The sequence below is a fragment of the Panthera uncia genome, assembly GCF_023721935.1.
Source record: "Panthera uncia isolate 11264 chromosome B2 unlocalized genomic scaffold, Puncia_PCG_1.0 HiC_scaffold_24, whole genome shotgun sequence".
NCBI classification, from domain to species: domain Eukaryota; kingdom Metazoa; phylum Chordata; class Mammalia; order Carnivora; family Felidae; genus Panthera; species Panthera uncia.
The window spans coordinates 3560748-3585095 of NW_026057580.1; the positions used below are offsets into that span (position 1 = coordinate 3560748).

Consider the following 24348-nt stretch of genomic DNA (forward strand, 5'->3'; position numbering starts at 1 on the left):
ACCTTGGCTCCATTGGAGGTGGGCCCAGGCTGAGGTAGACAGTGAGTCATCTTCCACGGACCTCCAGTTGTTGTCCAGGGTGTCTTTCCTTCTGATTGCCTGCTCCGCCCTGTTCCTCAGCCCAGTCTGCAGTGAAGGGCAGCTCTTCCCCGGCCCTGGGGAGGAAAGCCTGCATTTAAGGTCCAGGCTCGCTGGCTGGGTGGATCTGCGGCCACCCGGGGAACATCTTCCCCTTGGGATGAGAACATGAACATCTCTTCCACCCCAAATCTGGAAAGAATAGAAGAAGGGGTGGCCGACGGAACCTGCAGGGCGAGTTTTCCAGGTTCCTTCTGGGGTACATGATATGGGTCCTGGGCCAGGAAAGGTGGAGGACCCAAGGGTGGGGCTGGGGAGGAGGGCCCGGCGCTTTTCAGAGCTTGCGGAAGCATCTGACCGGGAGATGGCTCTGCTCTAGTCATTTGTGTCTTGTGAGCCTCCGTTTCCCCATCTGGGTTTGGGCTTCTTGTCCTGCTTTGTGGCCAGTTGCTGGGACTTTGACAGAGGCATAGCTCAAGCCCTGGGGCTTGTCCTGACCTCGACGTTTATCCCGCTGCTTTCTTGTGGTGTCTTCCACCGTCCTGTAACTTCCTGTGTGCCTGCCCGTATCTGGACAGAACTGCGAGTCCTTCTAGGCAGAGCCTGTCTTGCACTTCCCTTGTTTGGCTCACAGCATCAGAGCATATGGCCAGTGCTCAGTAAATACTTAATCAGTAGATCCAGCTTTGAGCTGCACAGTGCAAGGGAAGGTCGTCCAGAACTCTGGTCCCTTCTTTCTTTGGGTTAAATTAGGTTGGATGCGTTCTGTACAGGGCTTGGGGCTGATGCCTGGCCAGATATGGCATTTGTAACAGGCAGGCACAGCTGCACTCTTGCCCCACCGAAGAGGGGAATAACGCAGGGCCCCAAGGTGGGAGTAAGGGTGACGGGAACCCTCTTGCCATCTTGCCATCTGGTCTCACCACTCTTCCTGGGAGGTGGCAGGCTGTGTCCTGGAAGCCCACTGATGGGTCACTTGTTTGGCCCTCAGGACAGACAGCCACTTTCAGCAGGCTGGAAGGGTAAATGGACCTCCCAGGACGAGCCTGAGAAGTGGCCGTCCCAGCTGCCATGTAGTGTTCTCGTGGGAAACTGAGTTCCGCAGGGGGACAGGATGCGGCCACGTGAGGAGAGCGGATTTCGCTCTCCTGCATGACCCCTGGGTGACTTGGAAATCTCGTGCCATGCACCTTCCTGTCCTTGAGCCTTCCCTGGCCACACACAATGCACCAGGAGGCTGAAAGAAAGCCTATCCCAACAGCACGAGGCGTTTAGAAACCACAAGTTTTAAGTCAGGGGCATCTCTGGCTTTGCCTGTGCCCCTGCTTCATGTCCTTCACGTTCACATCCATCGAGCCTTTGGATCCATAGCCCTGAGAGTTGGGGGTGTGGGGGGAGGGGGAGGCAGTGTTCTTCCTGTTTTACAAGTGAAGAAATGGAGGTCATGACTTCTGGGGCTGGAGAATAGCTGACCCTGTGCGGGCCCATGCACTGACAGTTCCTGCTCTCTGCTAAGAAGATTGAGAGCCGCCAGCCCTTGGGTGGGAGTTAGGGGGTTAAGCAGACTTGAAAAATGCTGTTGCTTAAAATCCCAGCCCTCGTAAAGAAGAGAGAGAGAGAGAGAGTGAGTGAGCCATGGTACTGATACTTTCTGCTTCGTGGGTTTTGCAACGGGGCTGTCTTACAGACATGACTCTCCTCCTGTGCCATCCAGAGAGTTTCCATTTCCTGTCACCAGGCCTGTCTCTGGTCCCGGGCCCCAGGTCTGGGGATGGGAGGTTTTTCTAACTCCCACACCACCCCTCACCTCAGCCCAGCCTCTCTGTGCTAGGAGGGCCTGGCTGTACTTTTCCATACCTTCAGCACAAAATGCCTCAGTGTTTCTTCACCCTGGTCACGTCCACGCCCCAGTTGGCTGGGGATGGGAGGTGGGCCAGGGACCGTTCCTGCGTGATGGAAAAGGCTGAGGTGGCTGTGCCTGTTCTGCCCTTCTCCTGTCATGACCTACCTGGGTAAGGGTGGTATTAGCAGCCCATGACCGGGGGGGCCCTGGTTACATATATCTGGCTCCCATTTCCTTTCCCAAACTGGGGAGCCTGTTTGTGTCTTATTTCTGTGATCTCCAAATGGGGCCTTGGGGGCCAGCGCCCCTGGTGGAATGACCAGTGAAATCTGTGGCAGTCTGGGGAGTGGGGGATCTGCCCTTCAGGATGGGACTCCCTTTGCATCCGGCCCAGGGATTTTCACGACCGTCGGGCATTGTGGTCTTGACCCTTGTCTCTGATCGTGACTCAGCCTTCTGGTGGGATTTGATCTGGGCTTTGGGGGCCCATAAGGCAGAAGCACCCCCCCCCTCCCCCCCCCCCCCGCCCGGCAAAGAGTACCATCCATCCCAAAATGCCTGTGCTACTTTGCCGGTAGTTTCTTGTACAATTTATTCCAGGGAGGATGGAAGCCAGCTGTTGTCCGTCTCCAGCTGGAGACTGAACCAAAGGAAATGGGCTTGGAGTGCAGCCGGAGGGATTTAGGCTAGAGTCAGACAATAAGGAAGGATTTTATGACAGGTGGTTGGCCTGCAGGAGAATCCTGCAGGGGGCTTTGTGGAGAGGTATGGGGTGGGATCATGCTTGGACACAGCGGGGCCAGGATTGGGTGCAGGGTGGGGGGTTGCAATAAACAGGTGGGAGGGTTACTCCACAGGAGTGGAGAAACTCAGCTGTCTACCCCTCATGCAGAATTAATACCACTCCCTACGACCCCTGTGGGCTTCTTTTTTTTGTTGGTTTTTTTTGTTTGTTTGTTTTTAAATTAATGAAGGGGTTTACAGTTTAACCATCTAGTCATCTTAAACAAATTGCAGTAAATGGGTAAGCTTAATAATTCCTTATCATCAGAACCCCAGCCTTCAAGGATGGGTAGTTACTTATTACCCAGACCCACCAGCCGGGGGTGAAGCGAGAGGGAAAGGAGGAAGGAGCAGGTGGAGGGGCCGCTCTCGAGGCCCCTAGGTGGGGGAGAGTTTGCCTATGGTCTGGGGTGCTCTGCAAGACAGGAGGTGGGCGATGTCAGCCACAGCCCTCCTCTCAAGGGGTATGGGTGTAACCAGAAGGCATGACCGAGGCAGGGATCAGGGACAGGTTTTATGGAGGCAGGAGTGTGGGGATGTCGGTGGAGGGGAACCATGTCCTCAGGATCCCAGCAAGGGAGCCCAGGGCTGTCCAGAGGAACACGACCAGCAGCCTCCAGGGTTTAAGAGAGCTTCTTGGAACAGAATGTCCTTCCAACTGCTGGGGGAGCAGGAAAGCAAGGACATGCATGGGAAGACCTGGGGCTCTCAACCCTGACGAGCCTCCTGGGCTCCCCCCCTTCCCCACCCACGTGCCTCCTTCCTCTGAAATCCTGATGGTTCCAAAGTCTGCAGGGAAGCTGACTCATCGGGGCTAGGACCTCTGGGGGCTTTGGCCTTGCAGACAGGTGGGGTGGGGTAGGGCAGGGTGAGGCAGGGGAGAGGCACTGGGGCAGAGAAACAACAGAGCCATCAATGCGGGCTGCCCTCACCTACCAGGACTGCCCACCTTACCCAGCGGAGCCAGAACCCACATCAACTGCACTGGCACCCAACTTTGTGTACTGGAAGGTGTGATTAGGAAAGGCATCTGTCTTGGAGACTCAGTTATTCATTAATACTGAGTATTTACTGGTGCCAGTTTCCGTTCTAGGAATAAGGGATGAGTGAAGTCTGCCTTCTATCTTGGGGGAGATAAACAGGCTGTGGCCATAAGTAGTGTCCCCAGCCCCTGGTCTTCCAGGCGGTGGTCGCCGGAAAGGAGGGCACTGCTGTTGGCAGCCAGCCCAGCTCTCCCGTTGCAGCTCTGTAGGCCCCGTCCAGCAGGCATCCCCCCCGCCCCCCCCCATCACCCTTGTGTTTCCCATGTTCACTTTTCTACCCAGTATCTGTTTCGGGGGCACACCATGTATGCCCAACACCAAGCCGTGCATTGTTTCATGTAAGGTGCACCCCAACCCGATGCAGTCTTGGTACCGCCGCTTGCCAGGTGCGGAAAGTGAAGCTTGGAGAGGGGAGAGGACTTGTCCCCGGTGACCTGCTGGTGAGTGGTGGACACCCAGGCACGTCTGTTTCAGAGCCCAGGCCTTTCCTGCTCATCCCCGGGCTGCTTGTGGAGGGTCCCAAACATGACGTTTGTGATTTTGAAGTGGCTTGGCCATCCCGGTTTGTGTTGTGCAGGCCAGCGTGCAGACCTGAGCTCTGGAGGACCGGAAGCAAGGTGGCGGGAGTGGGGCAGCCGGGCTGATGGTGAATCAGGTCAGGTCGTCAGCCCTGGACGGGGAGATAGCAGGTCAGCGGTCCCTGTGGCCTCCTTTGTGGCTGCTCGAGGGCTGTTTTTAGAAACCTTGCGTGGAGGGTGACTTCCGAGTTTGCACCTTCCACCCCACTGCAAGGTCCGGGTGGATCTAAGAAGCATTCCGGGAGTTGGAGATGGGGAGTGTAAGCGTAGTCTCATCCCCTAAATAATATCAAAACTAGATCTGCACAACGCTTTCATAGCTCTGTGTCATCTGTTACCTTTGCCTACCTGTCTGCTGTCCCCTTCCCTGCTCCGCTGTGGTTGGCATTTGTCAACCCAGTCCCGGGATGGGCAATGGATGGTCTGGTTGTTTGGCGGAAAGGAGCCTCAACGGAGAGTCGGGGGCTTCTGGTCGGTTCTGCTCTGTGCTTTGCAATCAGCTTGCTGTGTGACTTCGACCACGTCACTAGCTCCCTCTGATTGATTTTCTCACCTACAAAATGGGAATAGGAATATCCATTTTGCCTCCCTTCCCTCCAGGGTCTTGGCCTTGAATGAGATTAGGGCCACAGGAGTTCTAGGTGTGAGAGGTGCCTGATGATCGTGGGTTCGAGTGAGAAGGAGGGGAGTGCCAGCTCCATGCTCTTCCTGGGCCTTGTTGTTAGAGCTGCTGGCTGGGGCCCAGAGAGGTTTGCTGGCTTGTATGGAAAGGACGAGCCAGAAGCTGAACCCTGTGTGGGGCACTTTCACTCCCAAGTGTCCCCATCCCAGAACAGGGGACTGTGCTGCCCACCTGGCATGCTTGAGGGGTCCTGGCCGAACAATTTTCTCTACATCTGGGAAGGCAGAGAGATGTCTGACACTCCCAGAATTTGGATTCTGGGGGCAGGGAAGAGGCCAAGTCATGAACCCAGGCCCCAGGCCCCAGCATCCCAGATCAGGAATTGATGGTAGCAGCACAGGACATGACATGGCCAGGCCATGGTCACCCCGGGCAGGGCAGTGGGTGTGAATTGTTGGGCAGAGAAGCTGAGGTGGATAAAGGATATCCCTCTTGTCATTTAGGTGTCCCTGGACATCCCACCTGCCCTGGGTCCTTAAGAAGATGAAGCAGGAGGTGGATTTGGGGAACATGGCTCCAGAGGATCACCTTGTGTGTGTGTTCGGGTGGGAGGAAGTGCTCTCAGGCAGCAGTGCCAGGAGACCCCGAGCTGGGCTGGCGAGGTCCCCTATGTCTGCACACACCGGGATTTCCAGTCCAGTGCGTCTGCTGAGCCTTCCAGGTGCCTGAGAACACTTGCTGACGCCCCATCCTGAGCCCAGACCCCAGCAGCCCTCACTGTTTGCTTTAGCCAAGCCTGCAGCCTTCCCAGGTCAGCCAGTCCCTGCAAAGCTCTGCCCTGGGCTCAGCTCTCACGGGAGGGGGCCCCCAGCTGCTGGGGGGTTACCAGAACAATGGGGGCAGGGTCACCTGCCTTGTTTTTATTGTCCCTCCCGAGTACAAACAGGGCTCCCGGGCCTGAGAAAATCGGAAACCCAGAGATTTCTGTTGAAAACGTACTCCCCTCTGGCATGGGCTTGCCCCTTGGAGCGTGAGATCCAGTGGTGCTTCTGAGCTCCGCTGAGGCTGCTGAGAGATGGCCTGGGAGGGTGCAGGAGGGGAAGCCCAAAGGTGGGCTGGAGGACAGCCATGCTTCCACGGCCTGCTGCACTGGCTCAAGGGGCGGGGCTGGCCTCGGGAGGGAGGACAGTTTAGGTCTGCGGCAGTGGCTTTGAAATTGGCCGCTTATAATAGTAGAGTCACCCGGGGCAGATTTAATCATCTTAGTTCCGTGCCCCAGACCATTGCTGGCTGATTCCCCGAGGGCAGGACCCCGGCAGGAGTACTTTCCCAATCCCTCCCCCGGGACCATCTCTACGCACAGTCCCGGTTAAGCAGTAGTATGGTGACCCCTGAAGTGTGCCTTGAGGACATGGTGGTGTACCACTTCCCACTTTGCCTAGTGAGGTTGTGTGGGTTTCTGTAGGTGTGACCAACACTGCAGGGGACTGTGCTGTGTTCTGTACACAGCCCCGCCCGAGACACCTGGGCTGAGGGAGGGCAGCCCAGACCAGCACCGGCACATTACTTTAAGGACCAAAGAGAAGTAGACGCAGTGAGGTGCCTTCTCCGTCCTGCAGTCCTGCATCCTCCAGGGGACACGAGGAAGAGGAAGCGTGATCGAGGAGCAGGGCTCACTCCTGACGTGGGTGACCTGACTTGCTGGGGGCTCAGGAGGAGCTGGAGCTGGTGGCCAGTGAACTGAGTCTCGAGAATGAAAATGTATCTTCTCAAATGTGCTGTGGATTGGGGATTTGGGAAGTGCTGAACTGGGCCCAGAAGTCATGATTCTGGGCAGAGGAAATTATGCATTGTACAGGCAGGGGGACCCCGGGAGTCCTAGACCAACCTCTTCATTTTACAGAGAAGGAAGTGGACAGAGGTCCAGGGTTCCAGGAGGATCTCAGCAAGTGGCTGGCAGAGTAGAGCTGGACCTGGGTCCTCAGCCCTATTGCCTAGCTTACCAACCTAGCATTCCAGCCACGTGTCCAACAATTCATCTTTCCTTCTTTCCTCTAAAAACATAATAAATACTCCATGGGTGGGCACTGGCACAAATCTGAAAGTTACAGATAAGCAAAAAAGAAGTTAACAAAGTCCATACCGCAATAGCTGAGGTCTGGTCTCAACTGAGATGCGGTGTGGCCCTGCCCCCTTGGGTCCCTGCACCTGCCACAGACACCTGCTTCTTCCCCGGGAGCGATAGGGCCTGCAGCTGGCACAGGTATCAGGGTGGCACTGCCTGGCCCTCGCCAGTACCCCGTTCATAAGGTGCGCCTGCCTTCCCAGCCACACCCTGGTCACCTGGGCTGAGGGGAGACGCCAGTGAGAATGCCCAGGGGCAGGGAGGTGGAGGCTTGGAGCCTGGCGTCCACGCCCATCACCCCACACTAGGCAGTGAGTGTCTGCACGTCAGAATCCCCCTTGGGGTTTGTTCACTACCCAGGTCAACTACACAGAACACTTGCGGGGGGGCCCAGGCACTGTAGTTGTTTAACGTTCCCCCCCCCCCCCCCCCCCCCCCCCCCCCCCCCCCCCCCCCCCCCGCCCTGCCCCGGGAAGGGGTTGTGTTGGGCAGCCTGGACTGAGAGCCACTGCCTCAATGACTGTGTGGTATCTAAGGCCCCTGAGCCTCAGTTTCCTCATCTAAAAACAAGCCCAGCACCCTCTCCGCCATCCCCAGTTAGGGAAAGCTTGAGAAGTCAAGTCAGTCTGAGTGGTGCAGAGGGACAGAGCATGGAGATAATCGAGGGCTTAACTTTAGTCTTCCACTCTCTAATTGGTTTTAGGAATAAGATAGTTAACAGATGCTCACCTTCCAGCCGGGGCACTTTACTCTGCCAGTAGTCCCAGAAAGGACTGTCTGATGGAGGACTGGCCCGCAGCTGGACAGACTAGCTGTTCCCCACTAGCCCCCCACATCCCCACTCTCAAACTGCTCTAGGGAGTCCTCACGCAGGCTCTGGGCTCCCCCTCCCCTCCTCCCTTTATCTGTTCATTAGTTCAGGTGTTAAAGGATTTGATAAACATTGTTGTAAACAAGTCCATACTGCAAATACTTGCTTGGAAAGTGCCTGAGATAGGTTTACTAATCTCCACTTGATGTCAGTCCTGTTCACAACACTCCCCCTGGGCCTCCCCCCCTCCCCCCCCACCCCCGGCCCCCTGTTCAGAGGGGTTCTTTGTTAGACTAGATGGACATATGGACAGACAGGGACACGCGGGGAGAGTCCAGCAGGGGCTGGGTGGTAGGTGGGTGCTGTGAGTCTGGGGGCAGCTGGGTGGGGAGCTGGGGCCAGGGTTCAGACAGGCTACCTAGGCCCCAGCCTCAGCCCCTCCTGGCGGGCACAGTGGGGGTCGCAGTGTGTGGCATGTTTCTCACCCCCAACTCACACCTTCCCACAGTCTGCCTGCCTTGCTTGGCTGCTTAGGAAACTGGCCAGGATGACTGGGAGCCTCTGGGTGGCAGAGATCAGGAGAGATGAGCTTTCTGAGGGATGGAACAGGGCATCTTGGGCGAGCCTCTGTTTCCCCTGCCAGGGAGAGCTTTAACACACACCCGCGTTCCCAAGGTTCTTTGACTCCAGCTGATCCCGTCCCCCTTGTGAGTTGTTTTGGTCCCCCTTGGTGTTGGAGAAGTCCCCCTGTGCCCTGAGGAAGCCGACTGACTGCTCAGACTAACAAAGGAAGCTTTCACTGTTAGAATAGGAAGAGGTGGGAAAAGGCTGCAGGTGTGAGGGAGCTTGGGGTCAGTGTCGCCTGTTCTCACCCAGGCCTGTCCTCCAGGTGCAGGGAAGTTAACCCCTTGCCCTTTGATTTAACCTTGGGGACGAGGGGTCTTTCCCCCTGGGTCTCAGATCCTCTTAGGGTTTGGTTTCCTGATGGACCCATATGACAAGTCACAGTGCAGATTGCAGGTGCGTTTATTCAGTGCTTACAATGACGTCCTGCATGCAAAGAGTGTATGTTCAGGAGACGGGTTATTCTTAGCACATGGAGAAACTGAGGCTGATAGGCTAAGTTATTTACCAAGAGACTTGATGTCAGCCATTGGGAGCCCTCTGCCTCCCGACATGAAGGCTGAGCCACAGAGAGCCTGCTAGTAAGTGTTTCTACCAGGGTTCACTTCTATCTTCCCTCTCCTCTCTCTGTTCACCTGCTGCCCCCAGGACAGTTTCCAAAGGGGACTCCCTCCCCTTCCTGCAGAAAGGACAGTCCTTCAGTCTCCCCAGGGACTCTCCCAGCTCTGCCATCCTGGCCTTGGCCGAGGGGGCTTTCATCTGTCTCCCGCACCTCACCCCTTCCCCAGCCCTCTGCCCCCTCTCAGAGTCTAGCAATCACTCCCCTTCACCCCACCCTCAGTGCCAGCTGGAGGCTGGTGGTTTCAGTGGTGTCTGCAGCCAGCCCTTGGCCCTGCCAGCCCCCACTCTTGCTGGGGTCTGACTCTGCTTCCCTCTCTTGCTGGGTTCAGGCCTCCACCTTGTTGCTGCTGAATTTAGTTGAAACCCAGCTGCAGAGCAATACTGGGAAGGTGTTGAAGGGAGACCCCTGGGGGATGAGTCAGTCCAGGCCAGAGAATATACACTCATTGAAGATCATCTACTCACCCATGTAACCAGCACCTTCAACGTGCCAGGCAGTGTCCTAGGTTCTGGGAATACAACAGTAGAAAAGAAAACAAAAGTCCTGTCCTCATGGAGCTTATGTTCTAGGGGAGTCTGCATTCCTGCAGATTTCTCTCGAATTTGCTTGGGAAGTTGTCTTTCAGAGACCTGGTTCCAGTCCTTGTAGCTAAGAAGCCCACCCTGAATCCCCTGCTCCCCTCTCCACATCTGTAGGTAGCATGGGGTGGGGGCGTTAAGAGCCAGACCGCCTGAGTTCACTCCTCAGCTCCACCACAGACTAGCTGTGTGACCTTGGGCCACTTACTTAATTAGCCTCATTGTCCTCATCTGTAATTGGGGGCAACAGCACCTGCGCTTTAGGCTTGTAAAGATTCAGGGAGCTGAGTGATTTAAAGGGCTTGGTTGGTGTCAGTCATATAACCACTCAAAATCCACTGCTATCCAGATATCAACTGTTCTAATCTGTTAAATAAGGATTAACAAACAGTGCCCCCCTCACAAGGGGGCTGGGAGGGCCAGGCGGATGATAAAAGTCCTTTCTACCCTGTGCTGAGCACCATGCCTGTGTGGCCGGCAGCTTTATTTCACCTTCCAGGCCAGAGGCCCCCAGCGCCTGAAATGGAACCGCAGCCAGGGTCTGGTAAAGGACTCTCGGCCTGCGGGCCTCCAGCCGTGTGTGGGTCCAGTGGAGGCTGGCCTCAGCGGGGAGCCTTAAGGCTGCGTCCTGCATAGTGGGAAAGAGCTCTGTGATCCACCCCTGAGTCTGCCTGGGAGCTGGAGGCCAGGTGGGGAGTAGCTCCGTGAGCGGCAGATAGCTGCCATCCCCACCCCACCGCAGGAGGGTGCGCGAGGGGCAAGCCGGCTGGCTCTCAGCCCCACCTGCCTGTGTGTGAAGGTGGGCATCGTGTCCCGAGCCCTGGAACTGGCCCGCTCAGCAGGATGAATCTCTCCAGGAAGGGGAGGCCTGGCAGCTGCCTCTGCCTGGGAAACCCCAGATCCCGGGGGATGAGGAGCTGTACGGGAACCGTATTTCTCGGACAGTGAGAGCTCAGGAGGGTGGGGTCAGGGCAGCTGGTTGCCTGAAGCCAAGGCAAGGGCATGTGGCCTCCCTGGAGGCCGGGCTAGAATGCTGAGCTCGGGTCAGAGTGGATGGACTGGTTTTAGGGCACTGTTTTTTCAGCTGGTGCGAAGGGGTGGAAGTATGCACTGGCCTCCTTCCTGTGGCCTCTGTGGGAAGGGGGGCAGGATAACCACATCTAGCCAGGGCTCTCCTGGCTTCGTGCTTTTAGCATTCTGACCTTAGGCTACTTAGTTAACCTCTCCAAGCCTTACACTTTCATTTGCAAAATGGAAAAAATTACGTATCTTCCCAGCAGGATTCTGTCCTCATTAAGTAAGCTAAAGGCAGTAAAGTGTTAGCACAATACTCAGTGCATCAGTGCATAGTAAGCCCTCAGTAAATCACAGCTGCTTTGTTAGAGGGGAGACCCAGAAGGGAGCTCGATCCCTTCCCCAAACAAGAGCTAGGCCCGGGCTGTGTGCAGTATCCCTTCTCCCATCACTCTCCAGGGTCATGTGGAAAATGAAAATATTGTCTTGTGTGAATTAGGGAGCCAAGTTAAAGAATCCTGTGAGTGAACAGGGGCCACCTCCTCCTGCTAGAGCTGTTTGCCTAACCCTGGGGACAGTACGCCAAGTCCATCGTGGTGTCAGCCTGGCTCCCCCGTGCCACTCTCCCTAACCCAGGGATGGCCTGGATCTTGGGTCAGGCCCTTTGTTCTGGGAGACTGCCCCCTGCGTTCGGTATGACCCTGAACATCACCATGGAGTCGCCCCTGCCAGAGCCACAGCTGTACATGGTGGGAACAGGAAGCAGGCCCCCAAGTCCACATCTGGACTTCTGCCCCTCCCCCAAGCCTCACTTCCCCCACCTGTCGAGGGACACCTGGCAGGGTCACAGGAACAACCAGTTAGGTAATATGTGTATATACACCCCAGCAAGGGGTGTTTGCCACTCAGCAGCACTAATAGCCTTCTTCCCACTCCAGCATTGTGATGGAGCCAAGCTGATTCTCAGGCCAGCTGCTTGGTGGCCGTAGGCAGAGAGGAGGCAACAGCAAGGAGTGCTGGGGGTGCCTAGGGGCCGGTAGAGCAGAGAAGAGGGGAGGGGGAGTCCCACTGACTTGTAACCAGAACCTAGCCCAGCCACGCGTAACCTCTCTCAGCCTGTTTTGTGACCTCACCAGTGGGCAGAACTGCCACCATTGGATTGCTGTAAGGGCTAGTGGTGCTTCTAGCCCTGGGGACATTGGGAGCCTCAGAATGCCCCCTTCGCTGCCCCTCTCTGGGTGACCATGGAGAGATAACGGAGGTCTTGGGGAAAGTGCTTGGGGCTGTGGCTCCCTGATAACCCAGGGCTGGAGGCCGAGGCTGCAAGGCTGTGCCCCAAAGGGCATAGGATTGGCAGAGGGAAAGCAGGAAACCCAATTTTTCTGCTGCAGAGCTCCCAACCATAATGCCCTCTTTGGTTACCCTGTTTGACACTTTGTTTTTTTTTTTGTTAATTAATTATTATTTTTTTTTTTGAGAGAGAGAGAGAGAGGGAGAGGGAGAGAGCATGAGTAAAGGAGAGGGGCAGAGAGAGAGAAAGAGAATCTCAAGCAGGCTCTACAAAGCATGGAACCCAATGTGTGGGGCTCCATCCCATGACCCTAGATGACCTGAGCCGAAACTAAGAGTTGGATGCTCAACCGACTGAGCCACTCAGACACCCCTGTTTTGCCACTCTTATGTTTGGTGTCTCCTTAGTACTTACTAATGATTCCCAAATCACAGATTGCCTTCGGAAAGCCAGTGTTCCTCGGCGGAAGCAGTGTTGGCATTGTGGGTTGGGCTGTCTTGTGAGTCGCTGGACATCTAGCCCCATCCCCCACTAGAATAGATGGGGGGGCCAACAGGGACTCTGTCTCCTCAATGTGCTGTCCATGGTGCCTGGAACAGTGGCTGGCAAGATAACACTCCCCACTTAGGCAGCATTTCCAGACACTTCCAGAAGGTGCTCCCGCCCAGTTGGGAACCCTTGTTTCCAGTCATACTGTCAGCATCCCTGATGTGCTGTGGTCACCCTTGCTCTCAACACTTTCTATTATCAGAAGTGGATTACTGCCAAGAGCAGTCCATTCTGAGGTAGCTCACTATCCAAAAAAGCCACTCTCCTCTTCCTTGGGTAATAGATCATGTGAGGTCAGGCACCCACAGTGGAACAGAGTTCCCCATGTGTGACCCAGCCCTCGACAGATAAGATGTTGACACTGTCTGAGATTGTGTTGACTTTTCTTTCAGCAGCCACCCTCGTGTTTGTTAGTTTGTGGTCAGCTGAAACCCAAGGACTTCTCATTTCACACCTATACTGGCCTTTTCTAACCCAAAGTGTATGACATGAAAAACGTAAAAGATGGTCATATCTTGTTAGTTTGGGCCCATTTTTCCAGTCCAGATGATTTTTGAGTTCCAGACTGCCATTGCAGTGTGTTAATAACTATCTTCCCACCCTGGCCTTGTCCGCAATTTTGCATCCTTTGCAGAGGAGACTGGGCAGCCATCTATGTATGTCTTTTCTGTGTTGTTGATTAAAATATCGAAGAGTCCAGGCCTTTGGCATGATCATGGAGACCTCAGGCCAGGTCGATAAAGATCAAGACCTCTTGGCTGTCTATCTGCCTTTAAAGGGATCCAAATTAATCCCAGCTTTGCCCTACATTTCTCTGTCTTGTCCACATGAATATCTTTAAGCTCATCTGTTCGGCTGCCTTGTTGAAATCTAGATTTACTGCATTCCACCCAACTTCAAGGGTTTGCAACCCCTTTGGAGCGGGAGATGCACTTAGCTGAGCGTGACTCATTCTTGATGAACCTGCGCTAGCTTCTGGTACCCACCGGTTCCTCTTCTGATTGTGCCAAACTTGCTGCTGTCCCCATTTAGACATCTGTAAGAGTTCTGGTTTGAGTGTCTAGAACCCACCCCTTTTGTTTGTGCGAGAATAGGGACAGCTTCCATGTTCCCAAGACTCCACGGGGATGAGCAGAGATGGCGCCCTGATGGCATCGCTCCCTGCCAGTGGTGCAATTCCTACTTAAGCGTTCTTTTCATCTGTCAGGCTGAGCTCCCCGGCAATTACGCTTTGCCCTTTCCGCTCTACAACAAAGGCTGGGGCCAAAGGGAGCCGCCATCTGTTTGACATTAAGACACGGGACCCTGCTACATTCTCCTGCTTCGGACGTAGGTTTAATTTCTGAGAAAACCGTTCGGATGGACCTGTTGGCCCCTTAGGATCTGAATGTGCTCGTACTCTCACGTGGAGGGGGCCCTGCTGGCTAGACAGCCAGCTCTCTGAGCGAAGGGTTGCAGGCAGCCTGCGGCCTTTCTGCTTTGCCACTGCACGGCCTGCAGAGAGATGCTCTGGAAGCGCCGTGAGGAGGCAGGGCAGCGAGTGGTGTGGTTTGATGGCCTGTCAGACAGGCATGTCATCATGGAAAATTCTTCATGGGATCTGCAGATCCGTTTACATGGGCCTGCTGCTGCTCCCAACTGCTCATTCCTTCTCAACAGCCCCAGCCCCTCCCTTGTTTCCCACCGGACTTCAGTCACACTGTGGTGGGTTACAACTCTGGGCTTTCCATCTGCCTCGCTCTTCTTCTGCCTCCCCCTTCTTCTGCCTCCCCTCGGTCCCAGGCTTGAGGTTTATAGGGAATTTGGCTGAGTTCCCGGTCTCTGGATTGGGTGGCCCACCTGGGGCCCTCTTTGGGGGCAGAACTGGAATCTCCCAGGTTTAAATGCTGGGCCCTTCTGTGAGCCTCCTTTTGGGGTCCACACCCTGTCATCTGCAAGTTGGGGTGAATGGTGGCAGGACTGAAGGAAGGGCTAGAGGCAGTCTGTGGTCGGCCAGAACAGGTTTGGCAGCTATTAGTGTTCCTGGAATAGATAAGACTTCTTCTGGGGCCACCAGTGGACTTCCCCAGGTGGCCTCTCACCTGCTGCCCACAGTTGCTGGGAGCCCTGTGGGGACTGGTAGCAGGATTTTGAGTCGCCTTGAAATGTGCACACCACCTTTGATGATCTGTCCTGGACCAGACCTTGAAATTGCTTGGCCCAGGGCAGAGAGAGGGAGCCAGAGAAGGGAAGGAATGGGGAGTCTGTAGGGGAAGAGGGTAGAGTCCCAAGCATGGGGAAAAGGAAGCTAGCTGATTCGTACACCCTGAGACAACAGATCCAAGAGAGCCCTGAGCTGAGGTGAAGGGTATATGGGGGTCCTTCCCAGGTCTATCCTGTAGTAGAACGCTTCTCTGTGGAGGGCTGGGTAGGGTGTAGGCATCCTCCTGTGTGTCCGAATCACATGTGCCTTCTTCGAGGCAGAATAGCCTAGCACAGTAGCTAAGTGTGGACTCTGGACCACTACCACCAGCATCACCTGGAAACTCATTTGAAATGCAGATTCTCAGACCCCCTTCCCAGACCCACTGAATCAAACTCTGGAAGTGGGGCCCAGCAGTCTGTATTTGACAAGCTCTCCGGGTGATGCTGGTGCACACTAGTAAGGTTGAGAAGCACTGGCTCAGTGAGAGAATGGACTTTAGAGACAGACTGCTTGACCAGCTGTGTGACCATGGGCACATCACTTAACCTCTCTGATCCTCTATAAGATATTTCATCACCTAATAAATTGGAGACAGTAACTGCCCCCTTATTATTGTGATGATTACGAATGCTTACAGAGTTATGTACAGTGCTGTCACTTAGAAAGCATTAAGAGTCAGTCTGTGTCTCTCTTTTTAGGTAGTATCTGATGCTGCAGGACAAGGCGTGGCCATTACAGGGAATCAGACCTTCAACAACTGGAATTGGCCCAATGCAATGATTTTTGCAGCTACAGTCATCACTACCATTGGTAAGTCTTCTGGGACCTTCAGGATAGCCACTGCCATGCCCTAGCTCCACGGAACCTTGTAAAAATCCAGCTCTGGTCCCATGGCCTTGTTGCATTGTGCTCTTTTAACACTTTTCCTAGGGATTTAGTCAGTCGTTGGTGATGGGCCACGCTTGGGAGATTGTTTTCCAGGAGTCCTCACCTGGGCTCTTGGAGCAGAAACGACACAGCCCAATAGCCAGGGCCATGCAGGAGGTTGAACAGGTTGCTCACTGCACAAACCCAGCCCATGCTTGCCTGCCGGGCTGGGTATTTTGATATTCTGTGGCTTCATAACCAACTACCCCAGAGGTTAGTGGCTTAAAACACAACTTATTATTCGCTTTTTCCATTCTGTGCGTTGCCTGGGTTCAGCTGGTTGGTTCTTGCTTGAGGTAGGTAATGGCGGAGGCAGTCTTTGTGAGACTGGAGTCAGCCAAAAGCACTACTGGCTAGATATCCAGGATGGCTTCGTCCACTGCACATTTGATAGTTGACACTGGCTGCTGGCTGAGAGCACGGCTGGGGGTGAGAATGTACTGGCTTGGGCAGCTCAGAGTATGGCAGCTGGGTTCCAAGAAGGAGAATCCCCAAAGTGAGCATTGTAGGATATCACGGGGAGAAGTAAGAGGGCTTCTTAGACCTAGCCCACTGGGCATCACCTGCGCTGCATTCTCCGGTCAAGCCAGACACTGATGTCCAGATTCCAAGGGAGGGGATTAGATGCCAGCCTGCCGTGAGCAGCGGCACAGGCTTGCACAGGAAAGGGAGGGATTAAGAATGGCCATCTTTATAGACCGTCTACCACGGTGCCCCCGGGGTGTCTCCCCAGAGAAGGCTGTTTGTAATTTGCACAGTGGTGCCATATGGACTAGTGGAAGGTTTACTAATGGTGAAAGCTTTGTCTACCAGGGAGCTCCCAATCTGATGGAGGAGACATAGCCCATGCTATCACACTTGCTCTGTAAATGGTCATGACTGTAGTGTGATCAAGTGAAGTTTCATTTCTTAAGTCCTGATGTTAGATCAATATCAAGTGATCTTAGGGAATGTGGGTGTGTGGATGTGGGTATGGGTACGTGATAGAGGCAGGGGCCAATGCTGGATCTGTGTCTGTCACCCCTGCTGTGGCTCTCTGTGCCTCACTCTCCTCTCCTTCCTCAGGCTATGGCAATGTGGCCCCCAAGACCCCTGCTGGGCGCCTCTTCTGTGTCTTCTATGGTCTCTTCGGGGTGCCGCTCTGCCTGACGTGGATCAGCGCCCTGGGCAAGTTCTTCGGGGGACGTGCCAAGAGGCTGGGCCAGTTCCTCACCAGGAGAGGCGTGAGCCTGGTATGTCTCTAAACCCTAGGTGCCGGGCAGCACTGGGGGGACCCTGGCAGGGGACGGACGGGAGGATGGGGAAGACCAAGAATGAGCAGAGGTGCCAGGGCAGATGGCAAGAGGGCAGTCCCAGGGCCCCCTGTCCTGTGAGTGAGGCCGGGAGCGATGCTGCTTGCCCTCCCCTGGGTGGTGAGCCTGCTCCGTGGCCTCCTGGGTGCCCCTGCTGGGCTTCCCCATCTCCGCCATCGTCTGACTTGGTCTCCCCACCACCCTGTCAGCGGAAGGCGCAGATCACTTGCACAGCCATCTTCATTGTATGGGGCGTCCTGGTCCACCTGGTGATCCCGCCCTTCGTGTTCATGGTGACTGAGGAGTGGGACTACATCGAGGGCCTCTACTACTCCTTCATCACCATCTCCACCATTGGCTTTGGTGACTTCGTGGCCGGTGAGTCCTGCCCTTTTCCCCTTGCGTCTGCCTCCTTGCCTTCTCTTTCTCTGCTTCTCCTCCACCTGCAATTCAGCTGATCTTTACTGGGGCCCCAGTAGGTGTTCAGTGTCCTGGGCAGCCCCTCACCCGCCAGAAAGGGGTCCTTATCCCTCCCTGCCTGATGCAAGAGGAGTAAATGCAGAAGCCTCTTCTGTTTCCCTGTCTTTCTTGGGTCCTGGCTTTTGCTGTTTCCTCTCCCTCTGTTCTCCCCTGTTTCCTAAGCCTAGGTTCACTAGGGGCTCCGAGTAGGGCCTGGCCCCTGCGGGGTTTGTGCCTGTGACCAGAAAGCCCTAAAGCCAAGCCAGGAACCCCCTTCCTGTTACAGAGCTGCCGGCTTCCATCTGTCAGAGGAGCGGAGGGTGCTGTTCTAGAGGCTTGGCTCAGAGGCCCGAAACTTTGCTCTTGCCACAGGCAGTTTAAAGACAAGAGAGGCCTTCTCCTAAGCTGCCCCACCCCCTGGGGCCGGGACATTCCCCTCCCACTCCTCCCCTACTTAATCCAGCAGGTGATAAAATTCTTTGGCTCCAACCTCTCACGGACTTGTGCTTGTGGCCTGCACAGCATCTTGGCCCTTCACCTTCTTGTCCCTGTTTGGCTGTATTGACCCAGCGTCTCTTCCCTTGATGCCTGCTGCCCTGCCCAGCTGACCCCAACCTTGCTCCAGGGGCCTCTGGTCTCCCCCTGCCCCCTTCCTAGGGGGCAGGAGCAGGTCACTTACCCTTCTGCTTCATTGTAAAGGGAGACTCAGAATGCTAGGGCGGGGGCGGGCCAGGGGTGGGTGGCTGAGTGGTGGGAGGAACAGGAAAGATGCCTGAACACTCTACTGACCTCAGCAGATCAGGGCCTGCTGTCTTGGTAGATAAATTTAGATGGAGGCACAGTCCTGTCATTGTCTAAGGGACCCTGGACAGGCAAGAGAAGCCTTTGTCCTTGGAAAGTAGGGTGTATTTAGTCATCCTTTCTCAGCTCCAGCATGATTCCAAACCTCTGCCTCAGTTTCCTTATCTGTAAAATGGATTTAAAAAAATAGCACCTACCTAATAGGGTGGTAGAAAATCATATGTGTGCGGAGGCTAGGACCCAGCAATGTTAGCATGTCCCTGGTTGTCATCTTGTGACCAAGAGCCCTGAGCAAGGTTGATAGCATCCCTCAAAAACACCTCTTATCTGCCAGGCAGACACAGCACCTGTCTTCAGGGACCTGATTTGATGAGGGTAGTATAGGCCTTGCCCTGCAGGAGCCCCACTCTGGAGGAAGCCCCCTTCCCCTAGTCCCTTTTCCAAGTTGCTCCCAATTGGGGGGGGGGGGGAGTGGCAAGATACCTAATAATACAGATCAATATGCCTAGAAGCGAAAGTTGAAAATCTCAGATAATCCTGGAGTGTAGGAACTCAATCAGAGCTGTGTAGGATGACCTGGGAGGACTGCCTGGAGCAGGTGTCAAGAGCCTGGCTTCTGAGGAGGAGGATGTGGAGTAGGCAGAGCCCTCCAGACCATGGGAAGAGCCAGTCTGAAGAGGGCAGAAACAGGAAGTCAGGGGGCAGCCAGACTCCCCTGAAGGAGAATCAAGGCTGTCCAGAATAGTTCCTGCTGAGGCCAGTGCATATGGACCTCTTGGCCCGACCCCCAGCCCCATGCATATTAAGCCAGTGGGTCCATCCCCAGCAGTGGAGATGCCAGCTACTGTCTCATGTAATTTCCATCCTGGTTTTAACTGAAGCAGAACATACACACCCCCAGAAGTGTGCAGAACCGCTAGATGTGGTACAATGGATCATCGAATGGCAAACCTTCACGAACTCTCTCCTGATCTGTATGTTGGCTGTGTTAATAGCCTCCCCAATACCTTGGCCTTTGAACCTACCTTGCCCTAGGGAACCACTCTCCCGACTTTCGACAGTTGAATTGAGGCTCAGGCAGATTAGGGACTAAGATGGGGACATGAGTGACTGAACCATCAGGATGACAGGACAGTCCAGTTTCTAGTCCTTCCTCTCACTGTGCCTCTCATTCTGTGTTCTGACACTGTGCCTGCTCTCAGAGAACACGGCTTTGGCCTTAACGTGTCTCCAGGTCCCTGCCGACGCTCTTCTGACCTGGGTTTCCTGTCCTGTCCGCAGGTGTGAACCCCAGCGCCAACTACCATGCCCTGTACCGCTACTTTGTGGAGCTCTGGATCTACCTGGGGCTGGCCTGGCTGTCCCTCTTTGTCAACTGGAAGGTGAGCATGTTTGTGGAGGTCCATAAGGCCATCAAGAAACGGCGGCGGCGGAGGAAGGAGTCCTTTGAGAGCTCTCCACACTCCAAAAAGGCCCTACAGATAGCCGGGAGCACGGCGTCCAAAGACATCAACATCTTCGGTTTTCTGTCCAAAAAGGAGGAGACCTACAATGACCTCATCAAGCAGATCGGGAAGAAGGGAATGAAGACGAACGGGACTGGGGAGAGGGTCCCAGCAGTGGGGCTGGGGCCTCAGGGGGGTGGGCTGCCAGCCCTCCCCACCTCCCTGGCCCCCCTGGTGGTCTACTCCAAGAACCGGGTGCCCAGCTTAGAAGAGGTGTCTCAGACGCTAAGGAACAAAGGCCATGTGTCACGGCCCCTCAGCGAGGAGGTTGGGGCGGGACCCCCCAAGGATGGCTCCCTGACCCCTGAAGTGTTCATTAACCAGTTGGATCGAATCAGCGAGGAGGGGGAGCCATGGGATGCCCAGGACTACCACCCACTCATCTTCCAGAATGTCAACATCACCTTTACAAATGAGGAAGCCGGCCTCTCAGATGAAGAGACGTCCAAGTCCTCGATAGAGGACAACCTGGCAGGGGAGGAGAGGCCCCAGGAGGGGGCCGAGGCCGAAGTGCCCCTGAACCTGGGCGAGTTCCCCTCGTCTGATGAGTCCACCTTCACCAGCACCGAGTCTGAACTCTCTGTGCCTTACGAACAGCTTGTGAACGAGTATAATAAGTCAGACTGCCCCAGAGGCACGTGAGGCAGGGCCGGCTCCCCACCCCACCTTCGATGGCTTCCGTTTCCCTCATCCTAGGGCGTCCTACTCTGGCCCCTGGTGGGGGGCAGCCCTGGAACTGGGAGTGGGGGGCCAGGGGCCTTCCTCACCTTCCATCCCCTGCAGCTAGATGCTACTGGCAAACATAGCATGTGCCCAGGACAGGGCCTCTGTTCTCCGGTTGAATGGGCACCCTGGCAGTGGGAGGCATCTGTCCTGAGCATGGCTGGTAATTTTGATGGTTCAGTGACCTGTGTGGGCTGGCAGGTGACCCTCAAGGAGGCCTGCACCTGCATGGGTCTTCGTGCGTCATTCGGTTGAAAATGTCACACGGTTCTCTTAGGCCGGGGGCCTCGGCTGTTTGAGTTCACCAGCGTTAATGAGCTCCTGTGAGCCCAGCACTGAGTCAGGTATTTCAGAAAGAGGCAGGGGAGGGCATTGTGAGACCCGGGTCCTACCTTTGAAGGAGGGACGGCTGTGGTGTTGGGGGTGCTGAGCATTTCAGCTCTTCAGCAGTAGCGGGGCCCTGTGTGGGGCACATGTGTGACCATCCCCCAGGCCCTTCTCGTCTGCCTGTCAGGCCTCTACTGCAATCTCAGTAGGGAAGAGGCACCCAGGGGAAGGGAGAGAGGAGATACTGGGCAGGTGCTGAAACACTCCTCTGATATAAGGGCCTGGGAGCAAGCTCTGAGTGTGGCCCAGGGTCTTGTCACCGTGCTCGGACCAAGCCCCACCCCCCCCAACCCAGAGCCCAGTTCCCTGATGCAGACAACTTTTGGCCAAGCAGTGACAGATGTCGCCTTTCTCTCTCCCCAGGAACGTTGGGGGAAGAGGGTGGCAGTAGCCAGGGAGCTGCAGGAGTAAGCTCACCTCTGGCCCCAGCCTCCCCGTCTGGCTGGCTCCTCATCCCCTGTGCCCAGAACAAGGACCTCATGGCTCCCTGGCCCTCCTGGCCCCATGGGGGTGGGGGGGGGGGGGGGGGGGGGGGGGGGGGAGGAAAGTTGCTCTTGGCTTACAAGCGGGAATGGCCAAATATGTGAATCGGCTCCTTCCTACAGCCACGGTTTACCATTTGTGTGTGCGTGTGTGTAAGTGTGTTTAAGAAAGAAAGGACTGGGGACAGGGGGAGCAAAAGATAATGTGAAACTGTGCACAGACCCTCTCTGATGAGGGGCCGGCAAAGTTCTCTGTGATGCACACCTGAGGGCCGGCCCTCTCTGCCCTGCGCATTCTGTTATTTTTAAATAAACTGCTGTTTTTATATACCTGGCACCTGTTGGCTTCAGAGCCAGAGGGGAGAGGAGGTGAATGAGCAGGGTCCCAATGACTGGGATGTTACATGTTCACCCTTCTACCCCCAACTCAGCTGGGCCTTTCTTGGTGGCCTCAGCCAAGGTCATGCTGTCAAGAGTCCCCACGTGGAGAGGGCGCCAAGGCACCCATAAGCGCGTGAGCAGCACATTTGGGGGAGAGGCATCTGTCACAGGCGCCTGAGGCCGGCCAGGAGGTGAGTGATCACCCTTGGCCCAAACACTCTTCCAGCCCCCCGCCCAGTATTGTGGGGCTGGACCCCACCCCTCAACATGTGAAGATGGTGATGGGCCTGCGTGTCCACACCCGCATTCATCCCGTGACCCAGGGCTATGCTGGCTGGGTGAGAAGGAGTGGCCTTCGGTGTTTCTGTGAATGTGTTAATGAGTTCATCTTCGTTTCCTTGCCCCACCTTGCCGGGGTGTCCCTGGCTGTCCTGGAATCACACTGTGTGTACATACTGGCAATGATGTCAAATGTAATTTATTTTAACCTTTTTACAATAAAGCCTGAGATCGACGGGCCAGTCTGGTGTGTGCTATGTCAGAGGTGGGGTGGGAGCGGGTGCTGGGCAGGGGCAAGGTGTGGGGGCAGTCTGGGAGGATTGGGGGCTCGGTGAACTGAGGACAGTGGGAGGGTCTCGACTACTGGGGGGAGTGTTCTGGAAGGGAGAGGAAAAGGAAAGAGGTGAGGGGGGGTGGAGGGGCAGCTTACTTAAGATGGGGTAGTCAGGGCAGGCTTGTAGGAGGAGGTGACAGTTAACAGGTCTGAATGAGGATTGGAGAGGAGCCTTGCAGAAAGTGTCCTAGAACCAGGAAGGAGTCAGGAGCCAGGGGAGAGAGGTGGGGGGATCTTGGCAAACTGTCAGCAGTCTGCCAGGCACTGTTCTGGTGCTTTATACCCCTCTGTGAATGAGCTCCTTTGATGGTGCAGCAGCCCTGTGCGGTAGGTGTACATGCTGTTTTACCGGCGAGGAAACAGGTACAGAGTGGTGACTCGGGCAAGATCTCAATGGATGGTGAGCCTGGATTCAAACCCATGCAGCCGTGCTCCTGGGTCTGTTCCCCAGCCACCGCGATGGGAGGAGGAAGCAAGCCTGTGCTTTTGTGGCGACTGACATCCCTGAAAGGGCTCCTGTCTCAGGAAGTTGGGACCAGCCTGGAGTTCGAGGGGTGGGCACCGGGGGCTGGAAAGAACGTGGAGGAAGGACTGACCAGGCTCAGCTGGGCATGTCTGAACCCATTTAACGAAAGGATCTGTCAGGCTTCTATGGTTCTGGGGCCCCCTAAAGCAGCACCACACAGGACATTAGTTAAACATTTGCGTCTGTAGGGAAACGTAAAGTTCTGTGGTTTCAGGGTGAGCCACATTTTTCACGAAGGCATGGATGTGTTCACAGAGGGTCATAGGTGTTTACAATACCACCGGTTCTAGAACTACTTGATAGCATCCCTACCTCTGCCAAAACATCTCTCCACCCCTCTCCCTCTCCTTGCCTGCACCGCCCCAACCCCCACACACAGGTCCAAGAGTCTCTGGCTTTGCTTAACACCGTTCAGCTTCAAGGTAACAATTCCATCACGCTAAGTGCTACCTTTATATCCCTCGGAGCATCCCCGTGGCACAGGTTATTTGACCCCACTTGCAGCTAAGCAGATGAAGGCTCAGAGTCTGACTTTACCCGGCACAGCTTCGCACAAACAGAAGCACAAATGGAAGCCTGGGGTGGAGGTGTGGCCTTGGGCCACTGTGGCTAAGATTAGTCAGGAGCTTTCTGAGCAAAAGGTCTAGAAACAGGAAGGTGGCAACAGCTGGAGCAGAGGGAGGGGCCTGGGAGGCCCCAAGTTGCTGAGGGATCAAGAGCAGAGGCAGGGTGCCACGTGGGGAGTAGGAGTGTGGTGAGGTTTCCTGTCACCCTGTCATTGTGAGCTGCCTGGGATGGTCGGGAGAAGGCCCTGACAGGGAAATCCCTTGTTGACACCAGATTCAGAACCTGGGTCAGTGAGACCCTGATAAAGAGGCCAGTACGTTCATGGGGTGCACTGCTCAACCCTGGAGGTCCACGGGGTTCTGAGGCAGACCCTCCCACTCAGTGGACCCACTCCCAGCAGCCCCAACCCCTGGCCCTCTCCTGCTCCCTCCCAGAAGCCCTCCTGCCCTGTGCTCTCCACCTTCATTGCCTGGACTCACATTCATCTGAATGTTTATTGAGCACCTACTGTGTACCAGACACTTAGAAAACTACAGTGTATAAAATGGACAAGCTTCCCCCCCCCCCACCCTTGCATTCATGGAGCCTATAGACTCATTCCCTTTGTTCTAATTTCTGGCTATTTTTCACGGCCTGTGCTTGGTACTGACGTCCGTATCCCTCAAGGCTCTTTTCATCTTGCCTCTAATACAGACCCTCTTCCACCCGGCTGGCACTGCCACCAGCAGGGAGAACCCTGAAGTCAAATCTGACCCCCTTTCTGTCCTGTCTGAAACTCCTCTGGGCTCCCACTCCTCTTTCGTGCACCTCTCTCTCCAGCCTCCTCCTCCTCCACCCACCCCCACCTCTTTCTGGGCTCCAGCCATAGAACAGTTTCTCAAATGAGCCAGACCTCCCCCCTCCCCGTCTCTGTCCACACTGTTTCAGGGATATGCCCTT

General features: G+C 55.4%; 1 protein-coding gene across 1 annotated transcript in view; it reads left to right on the plus strand.

Annotated features, from left to right (window-relative positions):
* Positions 1-21338, plus strand: part of KCNK5 (potassium two pore domain channel subfamily K member 5) — a 37270-nt gene extending 15932 nt beyond the window's left edge. The window contains exons 2-5 of the mRNA XM_049652740.1: positions 15445-15556; positions 16739-16905; positions 17175-17343; positions 19507-21338. Of these exons, the coding sequence (XP_049508697.1) occupies positions 15445-15556; positions 16739-16905; positions 17175-17343; positions 19507-20372 (1314 nt within the window). The 3' untranslated portion in view covers positions 20373-21338. The remainder of the gene's footprint in view (positions 1-15444; positions 15557-16738; positions 16906-17174; positions 17344-19506) is intronic.
* Positions 21339-24348: the final 3010 nt, after the last annotated feature.